The sequence below is a fragment of the Phyllostomus discolor genome, chromosome 9, assembly GCF_004126475.2.
Source record: "Phyllostomus discolor isolate MPI-MPIP mPhyDis1 chromosome 9, mPhyDis1.pri.v3, whole genome shotgun sequence".
Lineage (NCBI taxonomy): Eukaryota > Metazoa > Chordata > Mammalia > Chiroptera > Phyllostomidae > Phyllostomus > Phyllostomus discolor.
In genome coordinates this window covers 81819519-81836469 of record NC_040911.2, presented here as the reverse complement: position 1 = coordinate 81836469, position 16951 = coordinate 81819519, and the positions used below count along the sequence as shown (strand labels likewise).

General features: G+C 49.5%; 2 protein-coding genes across 5 annotated transcripts in view; one reads left to right on the top strand and one right to left on the bottom strand.

The window, feature by feature from the left end:
- Positions 1-780: 780 nt before the first annotated feature.
- On the bottom strand, positions 781-6611 carry PCED1A (PC-esterase domain containing 1A). 4 transcript variants are annotated; one of them, XM_036009632.1, is made up of 8 exons: positions 6499-6611; positions 5402-5543; positions 4804-4883; positions 4458-4696; positions 4208-4358; positions 3847-4093; positions 1699-1962; positions 781-1365 (listed from the first exon to the last, which is right to left on the bottom strand). In XM_036009632.1, exons 2-8 carry the CDS (start codon positions 5523-5525, stop codon positions 1118-1120), a joined length of 1353 nt encoding a protein of 450 aa, XP_035865525.1. In that variant the 5' UTR covers positions 5526-5543; positions 6499-6611; the 3' UTR covers positions 781-1117. The 4 variants fall into 4 exon arrangements, with proteins under 4 accessions (XP_035865525.1, XP_035865524.1, XP_028379583.1 ...); XM_036009631.1 differs by lacking the exon at positions 6499-6611 and adding an exon at positions 5846-6269 and having other exon boundaries at positions 782-1365; XM_028523782.2 differs by lacking the exon at positions 6499-6611 and having other exon boundaries at positions 782-1365; positions 5402-6285.
- VPS16 (VPS16 core subunit of CORVET and HOPS complexes) overlaps positions 6314-16951 on the top strand; it is a 23343-nt gene continuing 12705 nt past the window's right edge. The window contains exon 1 of the mRNA XM_028523779.2: positions 6314-6460. Within this exon, the coding sequence (XP_028379580.1) occupies positions 6408-6460 (53 nt within the window). The 5' untranslated portion in view covers positions 6314-6407. The remainder of the gene's footprint in view (positions 6461-16951) is intronic.

The window sequence follows — 16951 nt, the reverse complement described above, 5'->3', positions numbered from 1 at the left end:
GCAGCCCCAATGCATGCTATTTCGTTTACACTTAAATTGCTAGCAAGAATCAGCACTTTTGTGGTCTATTTCTATTTCTGTTTGTGTTAGATGTAACCTTTGCCAAGGTATAATTTCAGTAACAAGTATGAGAAGTTAATACAAGAACTCTGCATCCCTCTCTCTCATCCAATTCTACTTGAATACTATCAGTGGATCTGTTTCCTTATCTTCTGGCCCCACACCACTCACCTGCCTGTCACGCTCCATCCACCACCCCATGCCACCATTTAGCCCACACGTCACCCGTGATGCTTAGTAGTCAAAACCAAGGGTCAAGCCTCTCATCGAAGCTGAAACCCTGTACTTTCTTCCTGATGGAGTTTGGCACAGTCTCCTTACCCGCGACCCCGGAATTCTCCCTTTGTTCCTCTACTGCGCCAACCCCCACCCCACCCCATAGCTGGTCTATGTTCATTTTGCTCTCAGTGCACATTATATTTATTAAATCATGACTTTTCTAACCAGTCTCCCACTTGGGTTTGGGAGCTTCTTGATTAGTTCTAACCACCTATTGAGTGTCCACCGTATGCCAAGAACTGTGCAAGGTAAGCTATGTGTCTATTTCCAGGAAGAGATGAATGCTGAATGTACACACAAATACGTGAGACTGATATAGGCGAGGACCAGTCAGATTGATATAGGCGAGGACCAGTCAGATCCAAAAATTCCATGTAAAATGTTGACAATTTCAACTCAGCCTTTGCTATTTTCCAATCCCAGAGAGCCACTGACCAGGGGGAGCCCCTCCAGGATCTTTATTAAGCACATTTGTGTTCTGGTGAGAATGAGAACGTGAAGCAGCAGGAAGGACGTATACAGTGGTTTCTAACCAGTGTGAGGAGGAAGGTCAGAAGCTGGAGAGAGCCCTTAAGGGTCTCTCCAACCCTTAAGGCCGTGGTCTGGGAGACCCGCTCCTTCACACAGGAAGATGCCGCTCTCTTCTTCCACGCCTTTATTGGTCACAGCAATGGAAAAGGACAGTGCCAAGTGCAGCAGACACCCAGGCCCCGTACCTGGGGTGGCAAGCAGGCCCTGCAGGGCCATTAGCACATCCAGCCCCAGCCCAAGATCCAGTCTAACCAGGCCATGTCCCCGAGTGGGCAGGAGGCCGTCTGTCCAGTTTGTATGTATGGATCAGTCTTTCTGAATGTCTGAGCCGCTGCCTGCAGGGTCCCCCCATCCTCGGCACTTCGTAGGGGCTGTTGGGAACACAGCGTGGCATCCCACGGTGGACCACTGGGCCCCGGTGCTGACCATGGAGGACGGGCCCAGGGACTGGAGGTGGCAGGGGGCCAGGCACAAAGTTCACTACAGGGCCACATCCTACAAAAGAACCAGTCATTTATCAGAGTGTGCTTCCAGCCAGGGTCAGCCCAGCTCTACCTTTCTGCCACTCTGGTCCTCAGGGTTTCTTTGGGCTTCAGTTTTCCCATCTGCAAAATGGCAATACTACTTCCCTACCTGTGGAACTGTGACAATGAGCTGATTAATAAGTCTACGGATGCTGTTTCACTCAGCTGTGACTGAACCCAGTCCTGAATGGGGGCATAAGGGTGGTCCAGCTGTTCTCAGCCTCCCTGGGCACAGGAGGCTAGGCTGGGGGAGGTTCGGGGGAAAGCTGGGAAAGGTGTAACACGAGGCTGCAGAGGCACCTACCTAAGTGGGGTGGCACTGAGAAGTCTTCCGTCGTATTACAATCGAAGAACTCATGGGGTGGGAGGGGCTGGCATGGGAAAGAGGGGGCATCCTGGGGCAGGGATGGAAACAGGGAAGGCAGGGAGGGCTGAGGAAGGGGGTAGATAAAAGGCATGGGAGGGGGCAGGGGTGGGGGCAAGGCCAGCTGCTCCCCGAAGTCTGGGGGCTGCGCCTGGCTCCCCTGGAACAGATGATCCGGCTCTGGCCAGTCCTCAGTCCGTCGGTCTAGGAATGGGATGATTCTATTAGGCAGGCTAGGCTGCTCCGGGCTCAGCCCTCCCACTTCTAACCCTCTACTCCCTCCTGTAGGTGGCAGCACCCTCTGCTTTCTACCCAGTGCTCCTCATTCCCTTCCATTTCAGGCCAAGCCCAAGGTGTGTTCCTTCTCCTTGCCTTTCTCAAAAGTCAGTGAACCTACCTTTGCTCTGACCTTTGCTCTCACCCCTCTAGCAGGGGTGTTCATCGCATTTTCACTGGGGGCCACATCAGTCTCGTGGTTGCCTTCAAAGGGCTGAAATAATTTTAGGACTGTATAAATGTAACTAGTCCTTAACTGTTAAGTAGTTGGAATTACATTTGGCCCTTTGAAGGCAACCACAAGGCTGATGTGGCTCCTGGTGGAAATACGTTTGACACCCCTGCTCTAGAGACTTCTCCCTTTGCTTGTCCAGCTCCTGTATCTTTAGTTTTTCCCTCTCTGAGCAATTCCCTGCAGACCAAAGCAATAAGTTTACTAAGTCTTCTCTCCTAAAAATATAAAGATCCTGCCCCTCCCTTCTCCTAGTAGTCCCCTGCCCCTTTTAAACTTCCACAAAGAGTATGGTACCCAATTTCCATTCCCTCATCCACTGCTCAGTCTCTTTTAAGCCTGCTCCAATCCTTTGACACTTTTCCCACTAAATGTAGCTGCTTCCTGGCAAATTTAACAAATTCCTTGCTTCCTGACAGTCACGTGACATGGCCAATACCCTTGTCCTCCCTGGAAGTGCCTCTACTCTCACTTCCTTTTGTTTTCTCCATTAGCCCCTCTTCCCTTCCAGCTCCAAAACATGGCCACTGTTCTGCGGTCTCCTTCACCGTTCACACTCAGGCCCTCAGCTTCCATCTCTCCGCAGACATGGCCAACTCCAAATCTACTCCAGCATTCTGCGGTACCTCAAATAGCACTGCCCTGACCAAACTCACCAGCTCAGCCTCCCACCCAACTCCGCCTTCTGACATCCCTATTTCTGTAGCTCCAAACTGAGTTCAGAAGACCTGAGGCACCATAATCTGGCCTTACAAGTTTAGAGCATCCCTCCTTTGCTGGGGATCAGTTCTCTCTTCTAAAACAAACAAGGAAATTGGACCATTATATAATCAAAGTCTAAATTTACCCCCGATATTCCAACTCCCAGCTACCAAGGTCCAGAAGTCTGCCTCTTTGACACTCTTGGCCTGTCTGTGCTACCATCCCCTCCAGCGCTACAACGAACAGCCTTCTAACATGACTCATGTCTCCAACTCATCCAACGCTACCCTGTGGGTACTGTGTACACAGCGACTGTGCTAGACACTGGGGCCAAAAGGGGTGAGTTGTCAACAAGGGAGGCAGGAACTTTCCTTTTGAGGACACGATCCAAAGGAGAAGCAGACATGGAAATGGTCAGCCACAATGCCCACTCTGTGAGCAGACAGGAACTGGGAAGCTGACAGCACCTGCCGAGGGGCTTCTGTGCTTCTGCCACACTGCCTGGACAGCCCTTCCTCCCTGTCTTTCCACCCCCCCACTTCCATGCCTAGCTACAAGTACACCCTTTTCTTCCCTGCTCATCTATATGGGAGGAACCTTTTGACATGCTGATTTATGTACTCAATGTATGTATAAGCTCATTTGTGTACACAGAGGTCACCACATGGCTAGACCAGACAGAACCAGAACCTGGGCTGCAGTGTGGCTCCCGTGATCTCACCCTCCCGAGGGGATGAGGAAGAAGCACTCAGGGTCCACGGCAGTCCTTCAAAGGACCTCTGCTCCCCTGGAGTGCCTCTGTCCTGTTCCGTTTGTGAGCCCTGTGCTCCGAAGGCCCTCTCTGCATCACTACCCTCCCCAGTCCTGATAGGGCTCACCAGGGATATAGTCACGCTTGGGCAGCTCCACGCCCCAGGCATCAGCTACATGGGTCAGAAGCAAGTGTGAGAGGTGGCGGTGGGCATGCTGGTCCCAGTGGATACCGTCCCGGTGACGGTGCCGTACTGCATGCCGAAAATGAAAGTGGAGGTCTAGGACATCGAAGCAGTGATCCCCAGCCAGCGTGGCACTGTAGAAGTTCCCTTCAACCACATCCCGCCGAAGAGAGGCTGCCAGTGGCTGGAGCTGAGAGAACGTGTGGCATCTAAGAGCCACAGAAGGAAGCAGGATGGAGAGAGAGGGTCCTCCATTTACCAATCAACTGTCCCCTCCCCCATCCTGATACACTGGGTCACTTGCCTCGGGCAGAAGGAAACCCCCAGTGACACGCTCGCCCAGGGGCATCGCCATGTTCCACACAAGCAGGCAGGAGTCTGGCAACACCTGGTCCATGCGCACAAACACCCGCTCCAGGTTCTCTCGGTAGCTCTCCATTGAGCAGCGGCCATACCTATTGGGCAGCACGTAAGGTGGGCAACAGCACAGGGTAGATGGCCTCTGAGCCACACCTCCACCCCCAACCCGTATTTCCCTTTCCCCTCGCCTCAACCTGGAGAGATCCCAGAGGCAGGAGTTGATGATCACCAGGTCCGGGGCAGGCCCATATGTCAGCTCCTCCAGGACGCCCTCGAGGTACTCGGAGTAAACTCGGGTGAGGAAGTAGAAGCGCACAAGGTGGTGGCCAGAGCCCGAGCAGAACTGGCGGACCTCCCGGTACTGTGTCCCGTTGTGCAGCTCGCCCAGCTGACCCCCAGCCACCAGCTGGTCCTGTTCAAAGCTCAGCTCCCCCTGCCCACCCCCCAACCCAGCTGGTCAGAACCATGCCAGGGAGGAAGACCCTACCAGGCCAGGGTCTGTGCCCACCCACCACTGGCATGGCTACGAGCTTCCCTCACCTTGGCTTTCAGCTGGGCGGCTGTAAGCAGTGAGTCTTTCTGGAGCAGGAGCACCAGGTCCTTGTACACAGCTCGCTGGACTGCAGGGAGACAGATTGTGGGGTGAAGGCAGGCTTCACCCCCACCCAGCTTCTCCCAAGTCCAGGCTCCCCATCTTCCCTGAGCTGGGACTGTCCAACACCACCTCTGTGCAGTGTTGATTTTGAGGCAAGAGGAAAGGTGAGGTTCAAAAGTCTTGGCACTGTCTCTGATCCTTCTAGCTGTGAACCACCCCCAACTTAGTATACAGCCACCCAAGATCACCTAGCAGAAGTCAGCCAAGTCACGTGGGAGACAAACAACACAATCCACTGCTCCCATAAGGGAAATTATAGGGAATGTCAGGGAGAAAAAAACGCTAAGCAAGAATGGGTAAAAAGCCTGACAGACTGAATCTGTCCGGACACCTGTGAAAAGTGCATGGGGAAATACGACGAGAAAACGTACTGGACTGAAATAGGGGTCAGAGAGCAGGTTAGAAATGGAGACAAAGGATACAGACTTAGAAAAAGGGCTGCAGTTACACGGTTGGGAAGTGTGATCCTAGAGGAGCACTCACTTGAGTCTCCCAAGATGACCACGAACTTGTTGTGTAGCAGCTGTTGGACTTCTGAGGCCTGAAAGTGGACCATGGCGCTTCGCAGCGGACGGCGTGGCTCTTTGTTCTCCGGACAGAAGACCATGCCGCCACTGACAATGGGCTGCAGGAAGAGGCCACTAAGCCGCATGAGCGTGAGGACTCAGGGCAGGTCGGCCCCACGATAAATGAGACCAGTGTCGGTCCCTCCTGGCCTGTTCAGGGCTACAGGGGCCAGACGGTGGCGGTGGCAGTGTGGGACCCATGGTGGCGCAGGCCTCAGTCACATCTGGCACCAAAGGCGGGGATCGCAGGGCAAGCAGGTCACCGGGGCACTGGGGCGCTTCCCACGCAGCGCTACACAGCACCCCGCCAAGTGCCCGCCGCCGCCTCGCGCATGCGTGCGCGCCCGCTCGCGCCAATTACCAAATCCCGGGGCTCCAAGCAGTTCACCCGCAGACAGGGCACGCTCGCGCACTGCGCGCCTCGCCTGCAGTGAGCTTTGAGCTTGGCTTCATGTTCCCATGCCCCGGGAGGTTGGTCGGTGCTGGACAGCCCCCGCCCCGCCGAGCCTGTGCGACCCGATTAGACGTCGGTGCGCACCCCGGCGCCCAGCGTTCTCCATTCACGCATCGCGGTAGCCCCGACGGCGCCTCGGGCCTGGGCGCCCAGGGCGACGTCGCTCACAGATCCCACTTCCGCTCATCCATGGCCCGCCCTGCGCTACCCTCAACGCCAGAGGGGACAGGAAGGACACAAGGCCGGCTGCCCATTCCCGGCAGGAGCCAGAGCCGGGGCCACCCAGGCGGACACAAGGCTTGGGTGTGGGCGGGGAAGCGGCGTCGGCCCGGTGCAGCTGCCCACAGTGCTATCGGCTTGACTGGGGCCTCGCCACGTGACTGAGGCGGGCGGAAGCGGAAGTGCCGGCCTGGAGCCCGCGCTAGGCGGGTGTCCCTTCAACGCAGCCCAGAAGTCCCCTGCACCAGCCATGGACTGCTACACGGCGAACTGGAACCCGCTCGGGGAATCTGCCTTTTACCGGTGAGCCGCCCCGCCCTCCCGCCTACGGCCTGGCTTACCCGGCTTGCTCGCCGGCTGGAGTCTCGGGGCGGAGCCGGCAGCGCGCGACCCCGTCACTCCCGGCTCTGGGGTCCGCCCCTCGCCGTCTCTTCCCCGTTGTCTGCCACTTAATGTACAGCAGCTGCCTGTGACTAGGGAGCGGGCACTTCCTTTACTCCAGAGAAGGAAACTGAGGCAAGCCTGGTGGTCGCACAAGTAGAGGCAGAGCCCAACGCTGAAGCCTAGGTCTGTCAGCCTCCGGAAGGATGCTCAGATCACGTTGAATGAGGCCACCCACTAGTGACAGCGAGTGCCCAGTCTGTTGCCGGGAGGTGCTGAAGTCAGACTACAGGGGCGCCCCGAGGGTGGGGGGCTGGGCGGAGTAGCAGTGTTGACCAAGGCTGGGGGAAAGAGGAGTCGTCGGTGAATCCAGAGGCAGCGCGAGTGAGCACCCCCAGCCAGGGTCAGGCCTCCCTCTCGTGGGAGTTGTAGAATCCTGAACTACTAATCTTTCTAAAGTGTAAACTGATTACAAAATTACCCTGGTGCCAACCACTCTTGTTCGATCTGTAAATCGGCTCCTGTTTATCTCTCCAACTTTACTTGCTCCTCTTGTATGCAAGTTGTGTGTTCGGTGGCGCAGAACAGGAGCTCACTCTACCGTGATGTTTCGTGGCTCCCTGTGTTTGCAGCAGCCTGCAGTTCCTTCCGTGGGCACTGCCATTTCCTTCTTTATCTACCTCTGTGGAGAATTCTTGCTCACCCTTCAGGACTGAGTTCAAGGGTCTTTTCTGAAATCTTCCCTGATCTAACTCAGTATAGACAGCTGACTTTCCTTTGGCCCCAGTGCCAGGGCCTGTTATGTATGGCACAGTAGGGCAATGTTGGTTTCTTCTGCTAAACCAAGTTTCTTAAGGGCTGCGAGCATATTTCTTGCATCTCTTTATCTCCAGTGCATATTTGGAATAGTGCCTGCTATGTAATTACCCGGTAAAGTTTTTTTAAAAAACACTATTGATTGCAACTAAAGATCACAAAGACACTTCCTTGGGATCTTATTTCAACAGATGACAGCAGTTGGTGCTAGTGAAACTGTATGCCATTGTTATTCATGCATTAAAACTTCTTTGTAGTTTTTGATTCAAAAAATGTAAGCCCTTGAGAGGGGCAAATGCCTTGTGGCAATTTTTATAGCTCTATTGCATTTGTTGTTTATTTCTAATTCTTATCTCATAAATACATTTCTACAAAGTGGAAAAAAATGTAGAAGTTCAGTTAAAATTAGTGAAGTCAGTAGGAAATAGCAATGCTATTAACTGTTTTGTGGAGAAGGGATGTCAATTGGCATGTGATTTAGTGTTTACAACACAGAATACACTTTTGAAAATATTGACTTCTATTACTTTTGAAAATACATGTTGCCTGGCTGGTATGGCTCAGTGGATTGAGTGCCCACCTGCGAGGCAAGGGGTCACTGGTTGGATTCCCAGTCAGGGCACATGCCTGGGTTGTGGGCCAGGTCCCTAGTAGGGGGCACACAAGAGGCAACCACACTTTGATGTTTCTTTCCCTCTCTTTCTCCCTCCCTTCCTTCTCTCTAAAAATAAATAAATCTTAAAAAAAAAAGAGCCAGTGTGGCTGGAGTGCCACAGGCAGGGACCAGGCAGGGGGCAGACAAGAGATGCAGCTGATGCCCCCTTCTAAGGGGTCACAACCTGCAGGGCCTTATAGGTTACCTTTATTTGAAGAACAGTGAGAAGCTTAAAGGAAAGGATCTTAATGAAAGGGTTGATGTGATTGGATTTGTAGGGGTGTATGTGGTATGTGGGTGTGTATTTAAGTCCCTTCTGGAGGCAATGGTGGGGGCAAGTTGGGAAGGGGAAGCAAGAAGGGAGACAGGGGTCTGGTGGAATAGACCAGGGAGAAACTGATGCTGGTGAGCAATAGGGCAGTAATGGTGGAAGCAGAGAAAAGGGAGCCCATTCGAGAGATATTTAGGAGATAAAATTGAAGGAGATTGTGATGGGTTGCACCTGGTATGGTGGATGACTTGGGTTTTTGGCTTTTAAGATAATAAGAAAATAAGAATGAGTTTGGTGGGGAAGAAGGTAAGCTTGATTCTGAACATGTTGTCTTGGGTACTTCAGAAACGTACTTTATGACCAAAGAAGGGAAACTGAGGTACGTTTACAGGGGTGGGCAAAAGTAGGTTTACAGTTGCGAGTACATGCAACACAGTCCGTTCTTGCATGTATTATGTATTTTTCCATACGAGCAACTGTAAACCTACTTTTGCCAACCCCTGTATATTTCTGAAACTCTTCTTAGAAGTAGACTATTTTAGTTGACTTTCTGGAGTTTGTTTGAGGGTTTGTTTGTTTTTTACACATATAAAGATGAACATTTTAAAAGTTGTAGTTAAATACCTGTAATATAAAATTTACTATCTTATTCATTCTAAAGCACAATTCAGTTAGTATTAGGTGTCTTCACATTGTTGCGCAAGCACTATCATTTTCAATGAAAATGCACTTTTTCATTTTGTAAGCCTGGAGCTTTATACCCATGAAATAATAATTCCTCATCCCTCCCCACCCGCCCCAGCCCCAGCCCTAGCAACCACCATTATGCTGTTTTCTGTGTCTGCGAATTTCGCTACTCTAGTTATGTCATATAAGTGGGACCATGCTGCATTTGCTTTTTTTGTGACTGGCTTATTTCACTTAGCATACCATTATCCTCAGGGGTCGTCCATGTTGCATACTACATCAGAATTGCCTTCCTTGTTAGGGCTGAATAATATTCCATCATACGCATATATCCCATTTTTCTTCTCTATTCATCAATGAACGGATGCCTGAGTTACTTTTACCTCATGGCTGTTGTGAATCGTGTTACTATGAACGGTGGCATACAAATTCCTCTTCGTGACCCTGTCTTCACTTCTATTGGATATATACCCAGAAATGGAGTAGCTGGATCCTATGGCAATTCTGTGTTTAATATTTTGAGGAATTGTTGTACTGTTTTCCATGGTAACTGACCCATTACACATTTCCGGCAACAGTGCACAAGAGTTCTTTAGTTGTGTTTGTTTCTGAGGCAGACTGGAGTGGAGGGATTTCAGGGGTGGTGATGGGTTCTCTTTAGGGCCTGGGTATTTTGTAATTACCAGGTCACTCCCCAAGCCTGGGTGTGATGTGCTTCTTCATCCCCAGTGGTCTGTTAGCCCAGCCTCAGCAGGCTGGGGATCACCTGTTTTCACACAAGGACTCCTCTCACACCACGGTGGGCCACGCTTTCCCAGCAGGTCAGCCGCACTGCCGCGAGACTTTCTTCACTGTTTCCTGGAGGGGGCTGGGATGGAGGCTGCCAGAGCCAGTGGTCTCCTGGCATTAGAGTCCAGGGTCCATGTACTGCCACTGAGGGGATTTCCACTTCTGGGACCTGCAAGTACAGGAGAGAGATATAACCAGCCTTCCCCACTGAAGGTGTGGCCTGTCCTCACAAAGTCTATTCCCCTAGGCTTTTCTGAGAGCCCACACTACCTGCTGCGCTTCACTCTGCCCATTCATACCCCATGCCACTCTCAAGGCACAGCTTGAGTCACCTCAGTGTCTCTGAGACTTCTTTACCTTGAAGGCTTGGGGATGTGGTCCAGACTTTGATGCTCTTCACTCCCTGACCCTTACTCCTGTACCCCCTGCAGGGGCTTTGTCTCCTTCCCACGCTGGTCTGTGTCACTGCCAACCTCCTGGACTGCATCCCTCACTGACCGATTGATTGGAGACTTTGGCCCACAGCCGCCTAAGCATCTCAGTTCTTGCCACCTTCCAGGGTAACTTACTGACCACCTGGTTTCATGGTTCCATGATACCCACCTCATAACCATCCCCTACACCCCCAACTCTGTCCCTGCACTCATCCTGAGCTGCTCTACTTCAGACACTGAATTCAGACAGGCCCCTCTGTGGCCACAAGCTCCTGTCCTCACTGACCCTCTGATACTTTCTAATACACCTGTCCTTCCACCTCACCGGGACCCTCATTCCTGGAGTCCTCTGTTCTCTCTGTGTCCACATGCAGAACTCCTTCCTGTAAATGTGCCCCTCCCTGCCCAGCTGGGTGGACATGCAGCCATGGTCAGTCAGTTCCTTGCCATTTCCCTAACAACCTTGTTTCTTTGCCTTTGGTTGCACCTGACTGGCACAGAACCACCTCCCAACACATCCACCCCTCACCATCTCTGTGCCTGTACACAGGCTGCTGAGTCCTGCTGTGAGGGTCAGACACAGGCAGGTTGGGTCTACTACAAGTCCATGGCCATGCACCGCTACTGGGCCTTCACAGTCCTGTTATGTGGGGTGAGCCTACACTCACCACAAGGGCTTTGCTTTTCCTTTTAGAAGATGACACAAAGAAACCATTCTAAACAATTAAAACATTTTGGAAATACTGAAAATTGAAGACTCCTTGGCTTCTCCTTTCAACAGCTGACTTCACCTCATGCCTTTCAGAGAACTGGAAACCATTGCACAGAAGGACCTAGGCTTCCCCAGCGGAACCTGCCCGCTGTCTTTCCCACCCCTCTGAGGCAATGAGCACGTGATTCCCTGCCCGCTGAGAAACCATGCTCCACCCACCCACACCTTCCTCAGCCAGTGCTTCTGCTGTTGCCCAGGACCCTTTGCATGGAAATCACCTGAGATGCTGGCTACACGCAGCTTCCTAGACTCATTCTACTGTGTTATCTCTGGGGTCGACCCTGGGGAATTTGATCTGTACTGTAACAAGCACCCAGGTGTTCCTTTGCAGCAGGGACATTTGTGGACCACTGCTCTATACTGTTTTCAATCATCCCTACCTGCAAGTGCCCCTACCAGATTTCAAGTGTACTCACATCTCCCTATCCTTACAAAAAATAAGCGTCCCTGTTAAAAAATAAACTCCTTCTCGCCCCATCTTTTTCTTCTTCATCCCAAAGGTCTGAAAACTGCCATCTATCTTGCTTCCTTTTTCTTTCTTCCCAGTGATGACCCGCTCTGGTCCAACCACCCTGTTCAGGCCTCACCTGAACTTGACTCCCTGGCGCACTGCATAGAGATGAACCCCCTCTCCTTTTTTGGAAATTGTATTTAACCTTTTATTCTGAGAAGTTTCAAATTTACAACAAAAGGATAGTAGAATGAACACCCATAGCTATCATTTAGCCTTAAAAATTGTTATGTAGTAATATTTGCTTCAACTATTTTGGAAGTATAAAACAACTTATTAAGGAACAGTTCAAATACAAAGATAGTGAATGTACTTTTATGATAATCCAAGTACTCATTACCCAACTTCAACAAGTGTCAGCAGTTTGCTATTTTCTGTTCACTTATCCCTCTCCACCAATACACACACACTTCTCTGGGACTATTTAAAAACAAACCCAGCCCTGACCGGTATGGCTCAGTTGGTTCATGTCATCTCTCATGGCAGGGGGTCCCTGGTTCAATTCCCAGTCACAGCACATGCCTGGATTGCAGGCCAGTCCCGGTTGGGGCATGTGTGAGAGGCAACCAATCAGTAATTCTCTCTTACATCAGTGTTTCTCTCTCTCTCTTTCTGCTTCCCTCCCACTCTTTCTAAAAACAAATAAATAAAATCCTTAAAAACAAACACAGACATATGTTTAATCGAATAATTTTTCTGCTGTATTTTTTAAAGTAAATTACAGACATAACTTCAATGTGAATTACTTTAATTTAAAAGATGATAGTTTCCAATGAAACCACAAAACTATTTCATACTTAACAAATTAACACTTCATATCATAATATCAGACTTCTCCAGTTGTCTTCAAAATGTCTTTTTATAACTGATTTGTTCAAATCGAGACCCAGATAAGAATTACTCATTTGCTTACCTCTCTTAATCTTAAGTCCCTTGTAAATTTGCACATTGTTATCCCCACTCCCACCCCTGCCTTTTCTTTTGATGACATCACTTGCTTAAGAGACCAGGTTACTTTCTGGATTTGTCCTATTGCTTGCTTGTGCAGCCTTTTTTCTCTGTCATAGCTTGTATTTCCTGAAACTGTGTTACATCTCAAGACGTGATTAGATGCAGATTGAACATCTTTGATGGAAATGCATTCATTGTAGGCGATGACATGGTGTTTGTGCTGTATCACAGCTGGAGTCAGCATTATGCTGGGGTGTCTGCTATGAGGGAAGTTGACATTAACTAGGGGGTTAGGGTGGTAATGGATACATCCTCCGCTGTGAAGTCGTATTTCCCCCTTTATAACAAGCAAGTGCTCTGTGGGATGCTATACTGGTTACATCAGTATGAGTCTCATCAGGAGACAGACCATACAGTGATTAAACAGGTGAAGTTTCATATAAATAACTCTGAAACTATGATAACAGTAACTATAAGATAAAACCGTTCTCCCCTAGGGCTGAAGGGAAAGGAGGACAGACTTAGAAGTGGGGGTGCCATCCCCGAGCTGGTGATCCACCCTTGATGAGAAAAATGTAGTTGCAGCCCACTGGATGGTAGAGAAGTTTGCTGGTTGGCCTGGGCCAGAGCAGGTTCCACCGTCACTGGGCAAGCAGGAGGCAGCTTTCCTAGGCACAGAGGGGGCACGGGTGAGTCACAGCTGGTGGCCAGGATCATGGGCTTGCGCAGGGAGCGGGAGCACCAGTGTGAGCAGGAGGCCTGGGGCATGTAGTGTCTGTGTGGAGAGAGCCACAGGAAGCTGGATGCCAGGCTAGGCCAAGGCTGTGAGGCCATCAGGGATTGTGTGATCCAGGTGCGTGTTTATGGCAGAGCACTACCAGGTGTTTTTACACATATAAAGATGAACATTTTAAAAGTTGTAGTTAAATACATGTAATATAAAATTTACTATCTTATTCATTCTAAATGAATAAGCATACAACTCAGTAGCGTTAGGTATTTTCACATTGTCCTACAACCAGACCCACACTCAGCCACACTGCTGAGGGACCTGGCCGCTGCTGGCAACAGCCAGACAGCCCCTCCTCCCGCAGTGCCCTCTACTGAGAAAGGTTAACCTCTAGCTCACTGTGGAGCAAGCATTGAAGGGTGACTTTAGAGATGACAGACAATAAATTGAAAATTGACACAGTCTACCCTTTGGCTACTCAGCTGCTGTATGTGCCCTCTACACACTTTTGAGCTCCGTCCTTCTTACAAGTAATAATCTTTCCCAAAATGAGAAGACATATAGTCTTAACAGTCAGTATATCCATCACTGTATTAATTTCTCCTCCAGTCCCTCTGAATATTCATTGTGTCACCTAAAAATTAAATTGTAAAGTTAACCTCCAATTATTTGTGTATAAATAAAAATGGAAAGGAGAGAGGAGTTAATGGCTAGTGTACACATATAAACACATGCATATAACAAACATGAAGACAGTATGCAAAGTGGCTGTACTCTTCATTTCTGTAACCAGTCATGAGACCACAGTTGGTGTCTGTGGCTTCCTTCAACTGCCCATCCTATATTTCCCTTGCCCTCAGCCAGAACCTCCACTGCCCTGCATTCTTCACATAACGGAGTGGCCCAAACCTTCATTCCTCATCATTCTGCTCTTTTTGGTTGCTGAGGTTTTTCATCAACCTTTACTGTTAAGTATGGAAGTACCAAGAGGTGCCCCAGAGGACCCCACCCACTCCAGTGTCAGACACAGTCCTCCTTGCTTCCATTGTGTAGCAGCAACTCGATTTCCCCTTGGTAACCAAGGATAATCACTTCAGCCAGTAAATTAACCCCATTTTCTTATGCCTGTTGGTTCCGTGACATTTGGCACCCAAAATGGCAGGTGGCACTCTTCCAATTCAGTAAGTCCATTGTTGTGTCCCCTGGGGGAAACATTTTCCCTTTAGAGACTAAGCTGTCCAAACCAATGGATCTCAGAGTTACTGAGACTGAAAGCAACATTTTTGTAAGAGTCATTAAGGTATAATAATGAGAAGAGCCACTCTCACTTCCACCCCTCAATTCCAAGTCCCATGTACTCTGACTATGGAGGAGACAACAGCATGTAACAGCCTCTGATGCAAAATGTAAGCTACATCCTGTAAGATAGAGCCCCATCCTTTTAGGATATGGCCTCCAATTGGTGCTGTAACTAAGCTGTCAGTGAAGTTAGGCCAGCCACTTCTGGGTGGTGTGGTTTGTGGTAAGGCTAATTGGTTCCATGGACCTGAGCCCACTGCTACACTTTCTTTTTTGTGAAATGAGGTCCTTGATTAGATGCAGTGCTTTGCAGAACATTACACCATTAGAAAAGGCATTCTATAAATCCAGTCAGGGCACATACCTAGGTTGCAGGTTCAATCCCTGGTTGGGGTGTATATGGGAGGCAACAGCGTTTCTCTCTCACATTGATGTCTCTCTCTGAAATCAATAAATATTTAAAAAATAGTAATAAAAATAAAACAAAAAAGGCATTACAGATAAGGAAGACGAATCCACATCCAGATTGTGTCGGTGTTCCAGATTTAAGGACAAATCTTTCCCCACTCCATGATGGAAGACGCCCAGTGTAAACTTGCAGGCTGGTCCTGCTGGGAATGGCACTGTTGGAGCCGCGTGTCCGTCTGTGCCGGTGACATATTACTCACTCCGCGGTGGTGTTAGCTTACTCAGCTTTGGGGAGGGAGGCTCCTAAGACGTCTACTCCAACTGAGGTCATCGCAGGGTTTTCAAGCAGAGGAACGTAAGTCTCCCCAAATAAAGGAATACAAGTCACTCTGGTAAGGAAGGCTCAGAATGTGTTAGGGTTCAGGGCCGTCATCCAGATCTAACCAGATAGCTTTCTTCCAACTTTCAGGATTCCTTTCTTTCCTGATCAGTGCCCTGAGTTTCACAGGAGAAATGGCATGTTGGTTAATTCAACTGTTATAATTTAACAACCCATATGATTAAATTTTGTTTTTGATTTTTGACAGGAGCAGCTGTGTGGCTGCAATAAACACAAGATTCTTTGAAGGCTGTTATAAGACACTTTCCGCTTCTCAGACCATGACTTGAGCTGAAAGTTAATGGACCCAAGCTTGTCATTTTCTCTTTGTAAATGTTCAAGTGCATTCAAAATAATCCATCCACATCACAGCCCTTAAAATCATTATTACTGCCGTACAGTCAAGCACAGAAATCACTCCCAAAGCACATGCTCGCCTTGGCATTTCACCACAGAAAGCTGCAGACTTGATTAACTGTGACGTCACTGCATGCAGTGAGATACTAACATCCATTCCACATTTTCGGGGGGCTCAGCACTGCACCCAAGCTTTAAGCACATGACCAAACTAACCCTCAAATTCCATCTTTAGGGTTTATCTCCTGGGACCACTCTCAGAGCCAAGGCTGTATCAGTCTGGGTCCAGTTAGGAGACTTAAACTGGGAAAATTTAATAAATATAAAGAATTCTTAAACTGTAATAAAAGAATAACTAACTATAAGATGTAAGAAAATATTAAAAAAAAGAGAAAAAAGAAAATGTTGCAGTTTCGGGCTGGGGGGCTACCCAAGGAATGACAAATTCAGGAAGGGGGGCCTTCCTCAGGCTAGGGTTCAGACCTCATTGGAAAAATACAGGATGGGGTAAAAATAGGTTTACAGTTTGTATGGAAAATAACAATAATTAATAAATAATATAAGAACAATGCTGTTTTGCATAGTCGCAACTGTAAACGTACTTTTGCCCTTCCTTCATAGCGCAGCCCACTAGATGGCAGACAAGTTCACCAGCCACTGCTGGTCCATAGTTCCTGGGAAAGCAAGCAAGAAGCAATTTCTTGGGTTCAGGAATAAATGGGCACAGGTGAGCTGCAACTGGCGGTCAGGGCTGTGGGTGTGCAAGGTGAGTGGGGCAGGTGGTGCAAGCAGGCAGCCTGGAGCATGCAGTGTCTGTAAGGTGAGCACAACCAGTGGCTGGGAGCATGCATGTGCAGTGGGGCCTGTGGAGACTCAAGTGGGCAGGCAGGGCAGCCAGTAGCCAGGCAGCTTGGCATGCAGAGGAAGTACAGCCGGATGTGGCCAAGAGGCCAGGAATGCGGTGTCTGTCCAGGGAGCCGTGGGAAGGTGATCACCAGTCTGGGCAGGCCTTCTAGGTTGCTGCATGGCTGGGACAGATAACCACCCCATGTCCTCGTGCCCTGGCTGCTGGCTAAGCCCTGTTAGAAGCAGTAGGAGAGCCCCTTTGTCATGCAACGTTTCTCCAGTGCCCTCCTCTGAGAAAGCTTAACATCACACTCACCCTGAAGGAAAAATGTTGAAGGGAGTGCTGTCCCTCTAACACAACACACATTGAAGCCGGAATTTGGAACTGAGCGGCAGTGAATTGAAAACTAGCATGCTAGGTCTGTGAATCTATTTTGCCATCAGATTTTCACCCATGATTTTAGTAACAAAGTGTCAAAAGAAATGCATATGCAGTTATTAAAAAATC

Coding starts and splice junctions, on each gene's coding strand:
- PCED1A (XM_028523782.2), bottom strand. CDS start 5,570: ATGCGGCTTAGTGGCCTCTTCCTGCAGCCCATTGTCAGTGGCGGCATG. Junction 4,359..4,457: donor TGCCTCTGGGATCTCTCCAG/GTTGAGGCGAGG, acceptor GCTGCCCAATAG/GTATGGCCGCTGCTCAATGG. Junction 4,094..4,207: donor GGGGTTTCCTTCTGCCCGAG/GCAAGTGACCCA, acceptor ACGTTCTCTCAG/CTCCAGCCACTGGCAGCCTC.